The sequence below is a fragment of the Sphaerodactylus townsendi genome, linkage group LG15 (genome assembly GCF_021028975.2).
Source record: "Sphaerodactylus townsendi isolate TG3544 linkage group LG15, MPM_Stown_v2.3, whole genome shotgun sequence".
Taxonomy (NCBI): domain Eukaryota; kingdom Metazoa; phylum Chordata; class Lepidosauria; order Squamata; family Sphaerodactylidae; genus Sphaerodactylus; species Sphaerodactylus townsendi.
The window spans coordinates 13452343-13471071 of record NC_059439.1 but is presented as its reverse complement, the minus strand read 5'-3'; the positions used below and the strand labels follow the sequence as shown (position 1 = coordinate 13471071).

The 18729-nt window shown below is 48.0% G+C and overlaps 1 protein-coding gene across 1 annotated transcript in view; it reads left to right on the top strand.

Moving 5' to 3' along the window:
* OSBPL7 (oxysterol binding protein like 7) overlaps positions 1-12353 on the top strand; it is a 33637-nt gene extending 21284 nt beyond the window's left edge. Inside the window, 13 exon segments of the mRNA XM_048517946.1 lie at positions 244-392; positions 1092-1199; positions 2636-2770; positions 4258-4351; positions 4754-5067; positions 6058-6195; positions 7239-7302; positions 7780-7858; positions 7957-8101; positions 8944-9088; positions 10102-10228; positions 11392-11514; positions 11971-12353. Coding sequence (XP_048373903.1) covers positions 244-392; positions 1092-1199; positions 2636-2770; positions 4258-4351; positions 4754-5067; positions 6058-6195; positions 7239-7302; positions 7780-7858; positions 7957-8101; positions 8944-9088; positions 10102-10228; positions 11392-11514; positions 11971-12079 — 1730 coding nt within the window. The 3' untranslated portion in view covers positions 12080-12353.
* Positions 12354-18729: the final 6376 nt, after the last annotated feature.

Sequence of the window (18729 nt, the reverse complement as noted above, 5' to 3'; positions counted from 1 at the left end):
AGGGGGCCAACTCAGTTTCTGTGGTGACAGCCTGGAATCGCCCTCCATTGAAGGGAACCGAGTCGACCTTAGCTCCCTTCTGTAGTGGGGAAAGCCCCCTTGTGAGGTAGGTAGGGCTGAGAGAGTTCTCAAGAACTGTGACTAGCCCATGGTCACCCAGCAGGGTAGGAGTGCGGAAACACATCTGGTTCATACTGAATTCCACAGATGTTTGTGCATGACTGTCTCTTTCTCCCTCCCTAGTTCATGGGTCCCTCAGCAGTGTGTTGGCTGTGCTGGCTGCAGAGCGGGATCGCCTTCAGGCATTGCAGAGGACACTGGAACTGCAGCATTCCGCTGCTGCATCTGCACAGGGTGGTCGGGGGAGCGGCATTGGCATTGCAGCAGCTGGGGTAAGGGACCCTCGAGCAGGTTTGCCAACTTATTCCCTGGTTCAACAGTCTAGCAGAAGACACCCACCCCCAGTACCAGGGCTTGTGCCTACCATGTTTCCCCAAAAATAAGACAGTGTCTTATATTAATTTTTGCTCCCAAAGATGTGCTATGTCTTATTTTCAGGGGATGTCTTATTTTTCTGTGTTCTGTTTGTCGGGCATGCTTCCAAACAAAAACTTTGCTACGTCTGACTTTCGGGGGATGCCTTATATTTCGCACTTCAGCAAAACCTCTACTACGTCTTATTTTCAGGGGATGTCTTATATTCGGGGAAACAGGGTAGGAGTTTCAGTAATAGTAAGAAAGGTGAGAGTTTTAAAAGAGAAACGGAAGGACCACAAAATGGTGGCCATTAATCATTTCAAGGGGGTGAGTGTGGACAAATGGGGAATTTTGAAAATGTTTTGCAGATGTTTGCAAAACGCTTTCAGGGGCCTGTGCGGAATGGACCACTGTTGACACATGATTATAGTTATTACATTGAGGGCGTATATTGCACGTGCTACCAATTATCCACCTGAAATCTTTCCAGTCAACGAATTTGCCTTCCCGATAGCTGGAACCTCCCTACCTCTCATTGTAGAAATTCAGCATTACCTGGTTTTTGGAGCACAGCATCTCCTCGTTCTCACAGACATGCCCCTTCATCCTTCCAGGCTCCTCTGCACACCTTTGACAATCCAGAACGTCTGCGCCGATTCCATTCCCTGTCCATCTCTTCAGACACCACCCTAGACTCCTTCGCCTCCTTCAACCCTGACGAGGTCAGCATCGGAAGAGACTGGGCCTTGGAGGTGAACAGCATGAAAGGCGGTGAACCTGTTTTGCCTGAATGTGGTTTTGGCCAGTAGTCTAGATCGCAGTTCATATTAGTGTGTACTCTTTGGGGAAGGTTTGTGGCTTAGCAGAAGAGCCTGTGATTTGCATTCAGGAGGTACGAGGTTCACAGGGCGTGAGGCACACAATGATATAACCAAAGGGACCCTCTCTGAGAATGAAAGTTGTGTGATGGTTAAAGCGTTAGACCCTGAGAAATCCAGGCTTAAATTCCCGCTCTGCCATGAAGCAAACCGTGTGATTTGAGGCCAATTGTCCCATTCTCAGCTTCTCAGACTTGATAAAATAGTGGGGGCAGGGGCCAGGTATTGATCCCCTGGGTTCCTTGAAGGCAAGGTAGAAACATAATAAGATGTTCAGAGAAGAAGAAAAAGAAGGAGAGTTTGGATTATAACCCGCCTTTCTCTCCTGTAAGGAGTTTCAAAGTAGCTTACAAACATATTTCCCTTCCCCTCACCACAACAGACGCCTTGTGAGGTAGGTGGGGCAGAGAGAGTTCTGAGAGAAATGTGACTAGCCCAAGGTTACCCAGCAAGCTTCATGTGCAGGAGTGGGGAAACAAGGGGAGAAACCCAGTTCTCCAGATTAGAGTCCACCGCTCTTAACCACCACACTACACTGGCATACCTCTGAGTACTGGACTACTCAAGCAAAAACAATCTGCTGTCAATTAAAGAAATAGTTGTTCAATGAACTTCCATGTGCCTTGGGCCTATTATGCACTTACTGCTGCCACGCGGCTGAATGATTCACTGTGGGATTTTGCCTGTGGTTCCCCCTTCTGAAGAAGCCTCCCTCTGTGAAAGTTCATTTTGGCCACTGCTCACTTTCTTCTGCATCTAAGGGCAACCACCCTTTGGGGAAGGTTACCTGCCGCCTTCTTTTGAAGGGGATGGGTGGGTTTGGTCCATCAAAAATTCAAGAGATTTCACTGGTCTGTTGAATTTTTGATGGACCAAACAAAGAGTAGCACAGCCAGAAAAGCAGTTGGACGGGTAGGGAAAGCAGGAAAGAGTGACAAAATCTGGAAAAACAGTAACTCTCTGTTTAGTTCTGCGGGGAAAGCAAAGAGACAGGAAATGTCATGTTTTGGCCACATTCAAAAGCTGCCTGGCTTCTCTAAACTGTTGCGCAGGGGCTTTGGAAGAGGCAAAAAGCATTGCATGATGGAAATTCTTTGGTGAAGGGAAAGTGTGCTCACTGTGAGGTAGAACACAAGTGCGTAAATGGCTTTAGTGTTCCCTAACAAATTCCAAAGCATTTTGAATGAAATCCTGAGGACCGTGTTACTGAAGCATTAGCATTTCTGTCTTCAACTGCAGTGTGATATCTCATGCCAAGGTGTGCTTTCTTCACCCTGCAGCCAAATACTGTGTTGGTGAAGGGCCAAGAGCAGCACCAGATATCCAATCGCAGCATTGTGTCCCTCTCGGACTCACACGCGGAGTTCTTCGATGCCTGTGAAGTTTTCCTGTCTGCCAGCTCATCTGAGAATGAGGTTAGTGAGCACATTCGAAGAAGGGGTCTGTTTTGAGGCAAGTTAATGGACCTTTTCCAGGCATCTAACATGCATCTCCATTCTTTGGGACAACCCCTCTCTGCTGAAGGTCACATCTGTAGCATGTGGGTGGAATCTGTCATGGATGATGTAGATCTGAAGTGTGATTTGCCAAGTGTTTCCTGTTTGTTTTAAATATTCCCAGCTGCCGCAGCATGGGCAAGTTTGGGTGGCGCAAGATCTCCCCCTGCTGATGCCTTGAGAAATAGCCACCAAAGGCACTGCAGTTCATGGGTGTTGCTCAGTTAACTCTGACTAAAAGTTAAAGGAAACACGGATTCATTCTTTCATATTAATTAATCCTGAGTTTAAAGTTTTATATATTGAGATGAACATGATTTCTAGTAAATATAATTGCATCACCGTTTTGTTTTACTTCATTTTTTTCTCTTTTCTCTCTCTTCCTTTGTGAATCAGCCAGCGGTCCAGCCACTCCCTCCTGCTTAGAAATAGTTCTCTCCCCTTTCCCAAATGGTCTTTGTCCTCCCCCCACCACACTTCCTCTATACACTCTCACAGATTTTTATTTCCCACATTCTATCTCCTTTTGCCTACAAGTATAACCAGAAGGAGCAAATGTAGTAGAATGCACATTCTCCACACGTTAGCTTAGGTCGTTTCTTCTCACTTGTTATAACTGTCAATACTTGCGGGTGGGTTGTTGTTACCTGACTACCATAATTCCCCAAGGCATGAGGTACTTCCTGTGTGTCCTGGCGGAATCTCATAATGTGAAGAGACTGTTCTTCCCAATGTAGGCCTTCTGTTTTGAAATCCCTTGTGAAGGTTTCTTGTTTCTTTTTTTTAAACCCAAGATCATCACAGTGTAGCTTCAGAGAGCCCTAGGAAATCTCCATCTTTCTTTGGTTCTCTGCTTCCTCCTTTTGTCCATTTTTAGCTTTTGCAGAAGTGGTCTCTATTGGTCACTAAGCTTCAGACTTTGGTGAGTCCAGTCATCTTCCTGCTTACTCACCAGGGTAGACTTGAAGTCATAATTTGTCCTTTCGCATAATTTGGGAGGCTAGGATCCTCAAGGGTCATTGGCTCCTTGGCTTTCTCCCCCATCTGCTTTCAGATCTTGATCGGGCCTAGAAATGAGAGTTACTTGGACAATTTTTATACTTATTTTTTTTGTTCTCAATCAAGATGGGGTCTATCCCATCCCAGTCCTACTTTCTGCCCAGTCCTGGGGGCTTTTTGTGGATCAGAATTCTCTCTCCATCATGAATTGTCGGCTCCCATGTCTTTTTACCTCATGTCATCCACACTGAAAATCACCCTCAATTTAACGATCTTGTCCAATCCCTGGACCTTAAATTCCCTTCCTACCATCACAGCCACCACTTTTTTTTTTATCTCCTGGTGTTCCTCCTCCTGGCAAACCATGTCTTTCCCTTTGGCTTGTGTAACCTGTGTTGCTCCTCCAGGCTACAGACGATGAGTCCTGCCTCAGCGAGGTGACGAACAGTCTCTCAGAGGAGGTGACCGACATGGCGGGAATGTCTGCCAGTTGTTCAAAAGGTACTCGATCTGAGAAACGGGCAGGTGTTGCCTGACACGGAGAGGAGCTTCGGAGTTGAGGTGTGGCTGAGGGAGGGGGTTTGGAGGCTGCCAACCTCCAGGTGGTGGCTTGAGATTCCTGCTATCACAAAAGATCTCCAGGTGACAGAGATCGGTTCACTTAGAAAATGGCCACTTTGGAAGGTAGACTCTATGGCATTATACTTCACTGAAGTTCCATCACAAGTGCCTCTTCCTGCACACCATTAGTGGACCTGCAATGAATTAACAAACATTCCGCACATGCGAGGGCTGAACTCAGGTTTAATGAGGGCTGAACTCAGGTTTAATGAGGGCCGAACTCAGGTTTAATGAGGGCCAAACTCAGGTTTAACAACAGTTCCCACTGTGTCTCCTCAACAGGCCCAAGTGCGGTACGTTGTTTTGAGGACTCCTCTGAGGGGAGCCTCAGACTACCCGTGTCTCTCCCTTTGTACCTCCCTGGGCCGGGTCCTGGGCTCCCCCGGCGGAACTGTCTTCCAGCCTCCCACGTCCACACCAGCGACGTCAGCCTGTGGAACATTCTCCGCAACAACATCGGCAAAGACCTCTCAAAGGTGTCCATGCCGGTTCAGCTGAACGAGCCCCTCAATACGCTGCAACGTCTTTGTGAGGAACTGGAGTACAGCTCCCTGCTGGATGCGGCCTGCCAAAGCCTGGACCCCTGTGAAAGATTGGTATCTGCCTTATCCTTTACCCCCTTACCCCTTTCCCATCTTGAAATGGGAGATTCAGTGGGCAGGCAAGACTGTCTTTCATATTTGCACCTTTGCTTGACCAACTTCTGATAAGAAGCCTTTTCAACTGGACTGTTAATCTGTCTGTCACATTTTTATCCCACCTTTCCTTCGTTGAATTCCTGTGAGAATGAAACAGTGGGGAGCAGAATCACAACAACCCTGCAGGGCAGGCTGGGCTGGGAGAGAGTGACTGGCCCAAGGACACCGAATGGGCTTAATGGTGGAGCAAGGATTTGAACCAGGGTCTCCCAAGTCCAGTACTCTACCCACTATACATCACTTCTATGCTCTTCTGCCCAAGCCCAGGCAGTGTGCGTGGGTATTTTTGTGGCTTCCCATTTTCTCCTTCTCTGCATGAAGCCTCACCTAACTCTGCATCAAATGTGAGTTCTTGAATATAGTGATGGCATGAGAACTAGGAGAATGCATCTGAGCATGTGCAGAGAGCCTTCCCACTAATCGCTATTAGTGACAACAGCCGGCACACCTTGATCATTGAACAAGAGACAAGACGTTTAATATTACGGTCTGACTTGACATCTCCAATACTAGCTGATTGTATGTATTTTTCTTCTTTGTGCACAATCACGAAGTAGAGAAGAATTCTGATACAGGAGCCCTGGTAGCCCGCTACAGTAAAATAAAACTTGACCCAGCAGCACCTGAAAGACTAGAAAATTGTATCCCAGCTTGACCACTCATTAATCATTGCTAACTTCATCAGATGCATTGGAGTGTATGTTTGTGACTGTGTTTCACTTGAGTGGATGTACACCCTCCAGTGTATCTGATACAGTGACTCACTCAACCTTTACCTAGAACAAATGTTAGTCAAGTCTCCTCTTTAATTTAGATAAAGAGAAACTTCCCTTTCTTTTTTTACCACCACCCTAATGAATCATCTGTTCCTTTCTTGCTTGCTTACAGCTCTATATAGCTGCCTTTGCTGTCTCAGCTTACGCCTCTACCTACTTCCGCGCTGGCAGCAAACCATTCAACCCTGTGCTGGGGGAGACGTATGAGTGTGTGCGGCCGGACAAGGGTTTTCGTTTCATAAGTGAGCAGGTAATGAACTTTCTGGGAGTAAAGGGTAGCCAACTGGGGAAGGCAATAGCAAACCATCCTGGAAACATAGCCTGCCTAGTAAATGTCATGATGTGATATCACCTCATGGGCCAGTAATGACCTGGTGCTTGCTCAGGGGACTGCGGCCAATTATGCACAAGGCGGCTGTTGCATAGTGGGGGCAAATGTCTGCCATGGCGAGATTTCTTGTATGGGCGTATTTTGTCAGGCCTTGCTTTCACTTTCCATTCTCTCTGCAGCAAGCAACAGCACTTCTGGCACAAGTATAATTTACTTTGCCACCAGAGAGGGCAGATTTGCCCCCAGACATTTTTCTTCCATCCACGGCCAGTCTTCCCACTCCTTCACATTGCCATCCATGCATTCCCCCTTGGCCTCACTTCCTGTTCTCCTTTACACCTTGGGCCTCTCAACACCTAAGGGACCCGCTGTTCCCCCTCTATGGAGGGTTTTTATGAGGGTTTTAAATGTTGGACGCTGTTGTTTTGTATCGCTGTATTTTAATGAGGTTTTAATTTATGATTAATGGAGCTTATTATTTATATTTGTTAGTGCCTAAATGCTCCTTTCGTTTTCTGTTATGTTGTGCACTGCCCAAAGCCCTTTGGGGGAGGGGCGGTATATAAAATTAACAATAAATAAATAAAATTAAATTAAAGTCACAGAAAAGAAGCTCACTCGCATGGGCTTAGCCAAAACACACCGACCTCTGCATTCTTATATTGATATATTGAGATGTCAATAGAGAATGCTTGAAAATAACAAGCCTCTCTGTCCTAGACAGCTGATATACAAAGACACCAGGGTGACAGATCCACAGTCCCACATCAGATTCCCCAGAGAGACAGACAGGATTGTTGCTTCCCCAGTGGGTTTTTTTTAAGATAATAAAAGCTCCGAAGAAGGGGGAAAAGACTAAAAAAAGGCAGTTAAAGAGAAAAATGGCAATTGGGGGACTCAGATATCCAAAGCATTGCCATTCTCGTAAGGTTTATCATCTTGGTTGTCCTCCATAATTGCAGGTATGCCACCATCCACCCATCTCTGCCTGCCACGCTGAATCCAATAACTTCGTTTTCTGGCAAGGTGAGGTCTCCAGGTAAAAGCAACAATGTGAGGGGAGGGCAGGACTGTTTGGAACTCTGTGAGGGAGAAGGGGGCTGTGCTTTCTTTTTATTGAGTCCATGTCACTCCAGATTGCTGACTCAAGTTTACTCCCAGGGGCTGTTTGCAAAGTCTGAGCATAATTCTTCAATATAAGAGGGAATCTGGAGGACGTCTAGTTTTCTGAGCATGTCCCAAATGCTTTTCCCTTGCTTCTGAATAACCATAGCTAGCCATTATAGTGAGGTCAAGATTTCCAGCTTGGGGAGTGGGGGTGGCTTCTAGGGAGCATTGAACCTCAGTCCTTTTTGTCTTCTTATTAGAGAGTAACCATTTCTTGGATACTGGCCAATAGCCCTTCCCCTCATTCTGTAGTTCCCTTTACATCTCAGAAGCATAGTGATGTAACTCGCCTCTTTGGGCTTTGTGCATGTTTGTCTGTTGTTGTTTTTTCCCCAGACATGAAATGGAAAAACAAATTCTGGGGCAAATCCCTCGAGATCATCCCTGTGGGTACAGTGAATGTTCGGCTTCCTAGGTGAGACGGCAGCCCTGTCGCCTGTTCTCGCTCCCATGCCAACTCCTCCTGCATCCCCAAACGTTAGATCTCTCTTCTTTTCCTTCTGCTGGTGGAAGGTTTGGGGACCACTATGAATGGAACAAGGTGACCTCCTGCATCCACAATATCCTCAGCGGTCAGCGCTGGATTGAGCATTACGGCGAGGTGCTGATTCGAAACACGCGAGACAGCACCTACCATTGCAAGATCACCTTCTGCAAAGTGAGCAGCGGCCTCACTCTTCCTTCCCTCCTTGGTTTTTGATCGCTCCGCCCCTTCCTCTGACCTCCCTGTCTGGCACCTGAACTTCCTGTCTCTTTTAACCATCTTCCGGCATCCGAGGACTCCTTCAACCCTAACTTTCAGCACTTGATAATATTGGGTGTTTCTTTGTGGTGCCTGGAGTGTCCCCCCTGGATTTTCTTAACCCTCTTCTGTACCTGAGCTCTGTTTTCTCTTTCCATCCTTCTGTGCCTTTTGCAGTTGGTCCTTTGGGATTGCTAACCATCTTCAAATGCCGCCCCAGTTCCTGTAGCACTAACACCAAATCCCCAAGCTCTTCCTGTTATTCCATGCTGTCTCTTTGTCTTCCTTCTCTTCCTCTCAGTGCCTTTTGCAGTAGGTTTTTTGTCCTTTGTGATGGCCAACCATCTTCAAATGCTGCCCTCAGTTCCTGCAGCATTAACAAGAAATCCCCAAATTGGGACGTTGTGGGTTTTCCGGGTTATATGGCCGTGTTCCAGTAGTATTTTCTCCTGAAGTTTCGCCTGCATCTTTGGCTGGCACCTTCCACAGATGCAGGTGAAACATCGGGAGAAAATGCTACTGGAACACGGCCTTACAACCCGGAAAACCCACAAAATCCTAGTGATTCCAGCCATGAAAGTCTTCAACAATACAAAATCCCCAGACTCTTCCTGTCTCTCTTCCTTCCCTTCCTTTCCTATCCAGATACCCCTTCCAGCCACTTTTTCCTCTATCCTACCCCCCTCCCCCCACTGTGTCCCCAGCAGATTGTACACAGTCATCCTCCCTGCCCTAATGCTCCTTCCCCTCTCTGGCAGGCGCGGTACTGGGGTTCCGGGGTGAACGAAGTGCAGGGCGCCATTCTCAGCCATAGCGGCAAGGTCATCCACCGGATCTTCGGCAAGTGGCATGATGCGTTGTATTGCGGCGTCCCTCCCGTCAGCAAGTGCATCTGGAGGCCCAGTAAGAAACCAGCTGCGCCGTAGAGTGGGCGGTGGGAAATCTTGGCTCTCCAGTCCTCCACTATGGCTTGCCCCTGAAGGCTGGATGCCTGCTGACATCTAACAGATCTGCAATCTCAGTCAGGATTCGGAGAACTTTGCTTCTGAGTCTCCCTCTCGCAAATTGGAAGCTGGAGGGATTCAGGGTGGGGGCAAAGAGAGGTCGGTTCACCAACTTGTTGCTGAACTGACAGGACGCCATGCAGGGACATCAGCCAAAGTGGGGCAAGACAAAATAAAATACAAGGATTCAAAGCAACTCTTGGCTGCAAGACTGGCAGAATCTTAATTGGGTGGACTATTTACTTACTTATTTATTTATTTTTCATATTTTATCCCTCCCTACCCCAAAGGGCACAGGGCAGGTTAAAACAATAAAACAGTTCAAATAGTAAACACAACAAACATTTGAATATAAGCATGAAAACATTAACTGTAAAATGCCTACAGCATTCTAAACATTAGTTTATGGTTTATAAAAGGGACAGATGGTGACTTAAAGAGACCAATCGTCTTGTCCCTCTGCTCCCCCCCCCTCCCCATTCTGGAGACCGAGAGGAACTGTTGGTACCAGCTGGCTAGGTGGGAAAGGCGTGGTGGAACAACCAGGTTTTACAAGCCCTGTGGAATGAAGATAGGTCCCACAGGATTCTAACCTCAGCTGGTAATTTGTTCCATTAGGCGTAGCCGGGCCCAAAAAAGCCCTGGTTCATGTCGAACCCAGCTGGACGTCTCTCGTGCTCGGGGCCGACAAAAGGTCCCCCCCTACCAATGAGCAGAGGGGTATTGAAGGGCAGTATGGGAAAAGGTCTGTGAGGTCCCCCATTCCCCTCTCTGGGCAGACCATGAACTGTATGCTCAGTTCTTATCCCAAGGAATGCAAGGTAAGACCCTTTCCTTCTGCCCTCAGGTTAGCAGGATGCAATACAGCACCTGTTTGGAAATCTTCCCACCTGCCTGTTTCTTCTTCCCCAGGCCCCATGCCGCGGGATTACGAGAAGAATTACGGGTTCACTCAGTTTGCCTTGGAGCTCAATGAGTTAACGCCGGAGCTCAAACACCTCTTGCCATCCACAGACTCCAGACTGAGGCCTGACCAAAGGTGAGCGTTGCAGCATCTTTTCCTGTTTTATTTTAACTGATTTGAGTGATTTGCATCTCTCCTTCCATTCTACTGCCCCAAATTTACAGTGGATGGGATCAAGCTAGTTTTTCTGCTGGTGAGTAAAAGGAGGAGAGAGTCCCCTTCAGAACCAGAGTGAGGGGAAACTGCGCCTGGGGCAGGCGTGCACTCTGCGCCCCTTTCCTGCCCACCACTGCCACGCCCTGGAACACCCCTGCCACGCCACCGCGCGCCCGGTACATTGCGCACACCTCCGTCCCCTTGGTGCTACACCACTGGTCCCCCTTCATCCCCAGAAATGCTGTGCTGTGAATTATAAGAACAGGTATAGATCAAGGGCCACATGGGAAGAGGAGGAACAGAGCAAAGAACTTAGTTGGATTCAATTCAGGAGGTCCCCCCCCCCCCCCCCCCCCCCCCCGAGCTCTAATCCATGCTCCAAATAGTAATGAAAGGACATGGCTGCTACCAGAACACAGAAGCAATTCACTTTAATTTTTTTACCACAGAAATCGGGGGAAATCCTAGCACGTCGTACGATCCGATGTTGTCACTTCCAATTTACTAGCTGGAAGAGATGCTGCCGTGCCATTTTGCCAGTCTCTGCCCCCAAATGCTCCCACCACTATGTGGAGCTAGGCTGGCAACCCTAGTCCCACTTGAATTTATGCAATAGTAAGGTGAAAAATCCAGGAACCAAAGCATTAAAAAAGGAAGAAAATCATAACCTTTCTAAAAGATTCTGGCATTAAAACATGGCTGCCATTGAAACTCTGTGTGGAGGGAATTGTGCTAAGAATGGGAAACTCACTGTGTTTTAAGAAGAAGAAGAGTTTGGATTTATACACCACCTTTCTCTCCTGAAAGGAGACTCAAGGTGGCTTACAAGCTCCATTCCCTCCCTCTCCCCACAGCAGACACCTTGTGAAGTAGCTGGGGCTGAGAGAGTCCTGAGAGAACTGTGACTAGCCCAGGGTCACCCAGCAGGAATGTAGGAGTGTGGAAACACATCTGGTTCACCAGATAAGCCTCTGGCACTCAGGTGGAGTGAGGAATCAAACCCGGTTCTCCAGATTAGAATCCACCTGCTCTTAACCACTACACCATGCTGGCTCTCATTTAACCCACCCATCCCTCTCCAGGTATCTAGAAGAGGGAAATGTGCAGGCTGCTGAGTCCCAGAAACGGCGGATTGAACAGCTGCAACGTGACCGTCGTCGGGTGATGGAGGATAACAACATTCTTCATCAGGCTCGCTTCTTCAGGTGGATTTTGCTTGCTTTTCTGAATCAGACTCTTCATGCCCAGCTGGTGCATCCCAGAGTTCACAGTGGGATCGTTGGGTTGCCTACAGTCAGGACTGGCGGGTCTCTGGCTGGGGCTGGGTTCCCCTTCTCCCACTGCCTGCCTGGCACCGCTCTAAGTGCGGGGGAGGATTTTTTAATATATATATCGAAAAATCAGTCAGAGAGACTAGCTGAACACGGAAGGGATTCACTTAATTCTTTTACCACAGAAATCGGGGGAAATCCTAGAGTGTTGTATGATCTGATGTTGTCACTTCCAGTTTACCAGCTGGAAGAGATGCTGCCGTGCCATTATATCGAAAAATCAATCTCTCAAAACGGGTCAAATGTCCTCTTTTAAAACCTGCTTCTGCTGGAGACGTTCCTCTTTCCAAACTTCTCCTTCCAGCTTCTAATCGATGTTCTTCCTTTCAGACGGCAGGTGGACGCCAACAGCAAAGAGTTCTGGGTAAGCAACGGAAGTTACTGGAAGCTGAGGGCCGAGCCAGGCTTCGGCAACATGGACAGCGCAGTCCTGTGGTAACCGCTGGCATCCCCAGGAGCGGCCGTGCCTTTCCCACTCCTACCCCCCAAGACGGGGGAACAGACGATAAGACGTCCCCCGCTGGATAAGCACAAAGGTCGATCAGGGCATGGAATTCTGGTATACCAGCGTCACAAGATGGAGGGGGGACGAACACACTTAGGACTTCCTCTGGGCACTTCCAAAGCATCTCTCGCCCTTGAGAAAGGTGTCCACGAGCCAGCTCATGATCTCGCACTGCTGCCTGCTGGTAAGGCAGACCCCCCCCCCCCCCCAAAAAAAAAAAAAGATCCGGAGTGCTGGAAGCACTTTAAAGTGGCTTGCATCAAAACTAGAAAGGGAGACCACTGTGAAACTGGGGAAGAAGAGAAGCTCCGGTCTCAGAGCCCACCTTTTGGCTTAGATCATACAGCAGCAGAGGCAGCCTCCGGTGTAGAACAAGCGCAGGGTCACCTTGTTGGCGCAGAAGAGCCTGGATAATAGCAATGGTTGGGTCCTACCTGGCTGCATTTTACTGGAGATGCTGCTGCCCCAGTCTCTGCCTCTGTTCGTTTTCCTTTAACTGGTGTTGGACTCTTGGTATAGGAAAGGCTGACCAAATTTGAGGTACCTGAAGTGGGGGTGGGGGTCAAATCTAAAGGAGAGAACTCCTTCCTTTTATCTTCTGAGGGGATTGTAACCACTGGGCCCCAACTGAAGCAACACTTCTCCTCTCCAGAGGTACCTTTACTGTTACCTGCCTGGTACCTCCACCTCAACAAAGCCAGCACTTCTTTCCAGCAGAGCACCTTAAGGAAGCAGGGTGTCCTGGTCCTTTGTTGGGGCCAACACAAAGAAAGTCTCTGTGTCTCTGTCTTGTCTGATAACCCCTCTTTCCCTCTCTGTGGTCTGGGAACATCTGCTCTGCTGCTTGCCATTTTCTTTCAGCGTTTGAAGCAATAAAAAAGGCAAAAAAAGAGAAGAGAAGTGCCCGCATTTCCCATAATTCTGTGCAGGCAAGTGGGTTTGTACCTTCACGTCATGCTAGGGATCTTTAGGGGCTGCTTCCACGCGAAGGTTTTTTCCCTCTGCATTCATTTCCAAATTGGGGTTTTTTGTTTTCTTTGGAGCTTCTACCCAATGTCATGGTGTGAACACCCTGTTTCCAGGTTTTCTCTGTCCTCAATGTACTCTTCTGAACCTGCTTTACTCCAATCTTTTTGGAAAGAACTCAATCCAAACCTACCTTTTCTTCCCTGGCCGTGGTCCCTCCCACATTGGCGCCATTTGCCCAACATTTTTTCCTGCCCTGTCACGGGCAGACCTTTTGAGGGCTTGTTGCTTTTTGTTCATAAAATCAGGAATGGTTATAACACTATAACAATCTGTTGGCACTATAGTGCTATAGTGTTTGCATGAAGAAAAGAACAATTGGGGTGAGTCACCACAGCAGCCATGACCACAGTAGCCTCAAGCACCAATGTGGTGTTATTGCTGAGCCTATTGGGGAGAGAAAAGTCAAAGGAAGTACACAGAAAACTCCCAAATGTGGACGTTTCGACTCCAATAGGCATGCCTCTGTGTTGGCAGTAGAAATGAGTCCTGACTGTGTGGAAGCAATCGGTTTGTGAGGCTATGTACCAATGCACCTGGAGCAAAAAGCTTGCTGGGAATATCACACTTCAAAGTTGACCTCACTTGGAGGACAGGGGAATCATCTTTTCCAGTGGTGGGATCCAAAAATTTTAGTAACAGGTTCCCATGGTGGTGGGATTCAAACTGTGGCATAGCGCCAATGGGGCTGGGTGGGGCACGACGGGGGCATGGCCGGGCATTCCGGGGGCAGGGCATTCCTGGGCGCGGCTGTGGCAAGGACGCAGCCGCTGCGCTGGTCCTTGGGCAGGAAACGAATGCACACAGGCGCAGGCTGCCACGCATGCCGGTGTACCTCCTGCTAGACTGCTTCAAGTTCTGCGCGCTACTGCTGAGAGGAGGGGTGTAACAAAGGCAAAAATCACATGGCAAAATCACCAATTAGTTACCCCCTCTTGGCACACACAAATAATTAGTAACTTCTCTCAGGAACCTGTGAGAACCTGCTGGATCCCACCTCTGCTCTTTTCCTCTTCCTCTTCCTACTGAAGCTGGTCATGGAGACCACTGATTGGTTGACCCATAAGTGTCAACCCATAAGACCCAATCTGTTGCTCCTTCACAAAACATTTTTCTCCTTTTTGAAAATTCTGTGTTTTTCGAAATTTGAATGAATACTTCAATGAACAAGCATTCCAGTGAGCGTTCACCCAGGCAACCGAGGCATGACAGAACACTGAAATGGTGTTCGGTTTGTTGATTAGTATGCTGGTCAAATGCCAATCAAGCTTCAAGGTTCATCCGTGTGCAGTCCATGATGAAAAGCAGGGCCGTCTCAATTAAGATGAGCATGGAGGCAGCTGGGAAAAAACGGCACCATTTTGAGTGTCGTGGTTACATCCACACATGGTTGGATATTGCTCTGTCATAACGCCACAAATGCTCTGGCTTGTTCACACTGGGGGAATCCAGTAGGGAGCGGTTGCTGTAGCGCAATAGCCAATTGTGTCTGCATGGCATCATTTTATGCTTTAAAAAAGTATGAGTTGGTAGGGCTTTTGGGAAGTTCCGTCTGAGTGGAACTTGGTGTGGGAGAGAATGTATGAAGATGCCTGCCCCATAAAAGCAAACTGGGTGAGATATCTGGAGAAAGGGGAGCTACACCAGAGTTATTCAGAAAAGGGTGAGGTGTTTTGGTTCAGTTGCTTTTGGAAAAAGAGAGCGGGTTTTTGCTGGGTTTTGAGCAGGCCTGCATCGCTTGACCAAAAGAGCCAAAGATGGTCACACATCATGTAGTGTGGCCTGCCAAGTGCTTGACAATCCCCCCACCCCCACCCCCAAATATATGTATTCCTAGGAAGGTAGCCAAAACTGTCACAGATTTATCTAGGATTTCCAACATCCATGTGTTGGCCGGAGTTCTGGTATTGCAACCGATCTCCATGCAATGGAGATCAGTTTACCTGGAGAAAATGGCCACCTTTGAAGGTGGTTTCTATGGCATTATGCCCCATAGAAGACCTCCCCTCCCCAAACGCCGCCCTCGTCAGACTCCACCCTCCAAAATATCCAGGTATTTTCCAACCCAGAGCTGGCAACCGTAGTTTTATTGCAGTCTTTCATTCCTTAGCCTTTCATAACAATTCTGTCTGGTAGTTTAGGCTGAGGAGTGACTGGTCCACAGTCACCCAGCAGGTTTCCGTGTTGGAGCAGGGATTTGAAACATGGGGCGTTTTCCCACTTACCTTCTGCCCCGTGCTACTGTAGGCAAGTAGCGCGGGGTCCCCCGGCACTCCCCACTACAGGGGCGGCGACAACGCAGCCGCCCCGATGCTGCCACTGTCGCGCCCCCTCAGCGTGCGTCATTCCTGGCGCTCTTCCAAATGGCGTCTTTTGATGACGCGGGGTCGTGGGGAAGCCCGGGGTGCGCCAGAAATGACGCGTGCTGAGAGTAGCGCGCAGCATAGGGGGCTATGAGGTAAGTGGGGAAATGCCCTGGGTCTCCCAGGGCCTAGTTTGGCTCTCAAATCATTATGTCATCATTACTGTCCAGCCCTGAGGTGAATTGGACTTCTGGTGGGGTTTGGTTGTGAGAAGTATAAAAATATTTCAGAGTTGGGTTCCTGGTTTCTGCTTCTGCCCTCACCCCCATCCCCACCCCCACCTCCATCCATGGATAGGGAAATGACTTCACTGTCAAGTTTGCAAGACTTGCATGTAAATATGGCCTAGTTTTCACTAATGTAATAAACCTATGACTGACTGTACTATTTCAGCCAGCAGGTAAGGATTTCCATGACTGAAATTCCTCCCTATATTCCACCTCACCTTTTATGTAGAACTAGATAATGAACTGGCGGTGTGGGGAAAACATCAGGAAGTCAGAAGTGGAACAGTCCTGACCAGGAGTCAGAAGTGGTACAGTTCTGGCACAGACATATTACTCTAATGCTAAGTAGACCTATGAGACCTTTGGCACAAAGTGTTCGTAGGGCATTCTTCTGTACTTATGTTAGATTGTCCCCATGATTATGAAAACATGTAAATCTTTTGCTGTTTTTCTGCCTGCCTCTCTACAACAGCCCGAGGGGGCAGTGGGTGGGGAGCATGAATGTGCCCTCAGTGTCTTGGATTGTGGATTCCTCAGGGCAGGGCTATCCTGTGGTCCTAAACCTTTTTTTTTTTTTGCACCTCCTGTCTGGACAGATGGGTTCTTTTCAGGGACGCCAGCCTACAGGTGGGATTTGAGGATCCTTCAACATTACAATTCATCTCCAGACTACAGAGATTAGTTCCTCTGCAGAAAATGGGTGCTTTGGAGGGTGGGCTGTATGGCCTTGTACCCCATTGAAATCCCTGTCTTCCCGGGCTTCATCCCCAAATCTCCAGGAGTTTCCCAACCTGGATCTGGCAACCCTACCTCCGTCATCCCGTCAGTGACCGGGGGGGATGTGGCAACCCAAGTACTTTCCCACCTATCTTTAGCAAGAGAGTAGGATTCAGGCAGAATGTGCTGGTATAGCAATTCCTGAAAAGATAAAGCACTGTTACTAACCTCAACCATTGAGTTGATGAACATCTGTCTCTGAGGCCCCTTCCGCGCACGCAAAATAATGCATTTTTAAACCACTTTCACAACTGCTTGCAAGTGGATTTTTCTATTCCGCACAGCTTCAAAGAGCACTGAAAGCAGTTTGAAAGTGCATCATTCTGCATGTGCGGAATGAGCCTCAGTTTTGTTTACGTTCTAACATTTATGTGAAGATGAAGGCAGCAGGGAGCCTAGGTTTTGCAGATACTGTTTACAAAAAGCGCTTGGGTTTCCTTCCTCACCAGGGAAGTATTTTAGGACATTTTCATTACCAGCCTATGTCATGTTCATTTTGGATTACAGAGCGCAGGTGGTTGTAATGGGGACTGCTGGCAAAGGAAAGAGAGCCCCCCCCCCCCTTGGCTCTCAGCCCTGCTTGTATGCTTCTTGCTGAAGAGGCTGTGATCCTAGCTGCTTGAGAAGGGGGATTTGGAATACTTTCCCAATAATATGCTCCTTTCAATTAGCCTCTTTAAAAAAAAAAAAACTCCCCAGTCCCCCAGTACATGTTTTGTCTTTCGGTCTGTCCATCCTTCTTTCTGTGCTGAGCATCCCAAACGTTTTGTCTACACCACAAAGCAGGTCAGCCTGTAGTTGCTCTTCTCGCACGGCAGGTCCCCAGGCGAGCTGCAGTCCGTCTTTTGTATCCGCGTTAACCAGCCTCTGTTCTGTCCGCGTGTTGTGGCTTGAACATTCCACGGTGTGTCCAATTAAAAAAAATCCTGAAAATTCCATTGTGTGGCTGCCATTTTGTTCATCCTTGACACTCAGCTGCCCCTGTTTCTTACCAAAGTAAGGATATTTAGCATCGTGTAATATCTCCTGGAGTGTTTAGTGTGGGGGCATATGACATCTCAGTAATTCTTGACAAGTTGCCCAGTCTTGCTTCATTGTGGAAGAGCGTGTGGCCGATTCTGTAACTATTTGCTGAGGGAGCACAGTGACCTTAAAATGGTGTAACTCAGAGATCGCCACTAGTTTTTACCCTGCAGTCTCAAGAAAATTAGCACATCAGGGAGGATTTGAAATGACTGTGCTACCGTGTTTCCCCAAAAATAAGAACAGTGTCTTATATTAATTTTTGCTCCCAAAGATGAGCTATGTCTTATTTTAAGGGTTGTCTTATTTTTCTGTGTTCTGTTCGTCAGGCATACTTCCAAACAAAAACTTTGCTGTCTTACTTTCGGGGGATGCCTTATATTTCGCACTGCAGCAAAACCTCTACTACGTCTTATTTTCAGGGGATGTCTTATATTCAGGGAAACAGGGTAATAGGGTCTAAACCCCCTGAAGACAATGGCTTCAGACTGGAGTGTCTCCCTATGGCAGGAGTCACAGGCTTTTTTGAACTAACCCTTTCAACGTCTGATACTGGGCTGCAACCACAAAATGTCTGGCCTCGGAGGTGGAGCCAATCACAAGATGACCACAAATGAGGTTATGCATAACTGTGTAGCAATTTACCCTTTCAAGCAAGAAGTACTGTTTTATCAGGACACTTTTAAAAATGAACAGATTGTTTTCACAATATTTTCCTCTGTACAGACAAATATGCCTGGTGAGCTTGCTAAGAAAGACTCATCCAGCAAATCTATGGCCAATCCAAAGTTCTGATGCCACCACCTGGCTGCACCAACATTCCAAAAACATTTGGTGGGCACCAAGAAAGGTGGCAGTGGGCATTATGACACCCACAGGAACTGTGCCGGGGACCCCTTCCCTATGGGATCACACTGCTAGCCTCCTCCCTGACCTGCAAGTTTTCTATTCTTGGAGAAATGTGGGTGTTTTGCTCTTTGCATAGTAGAACATTCAGTCCCCTAGGACAAAGTGCTGGCTGATGAAAGAATGCTCATTTCCACACAGCAAATGTGTGGGTTGCAGTTGTCATAAAGGAACCCGCTTTCCTTTTTCCCGTTCACACGCGTGCCGTGCAGGCAGCGATTGGATCCCATGGAAACAATCCAGGTTGCTTTCGTCCCTTTGC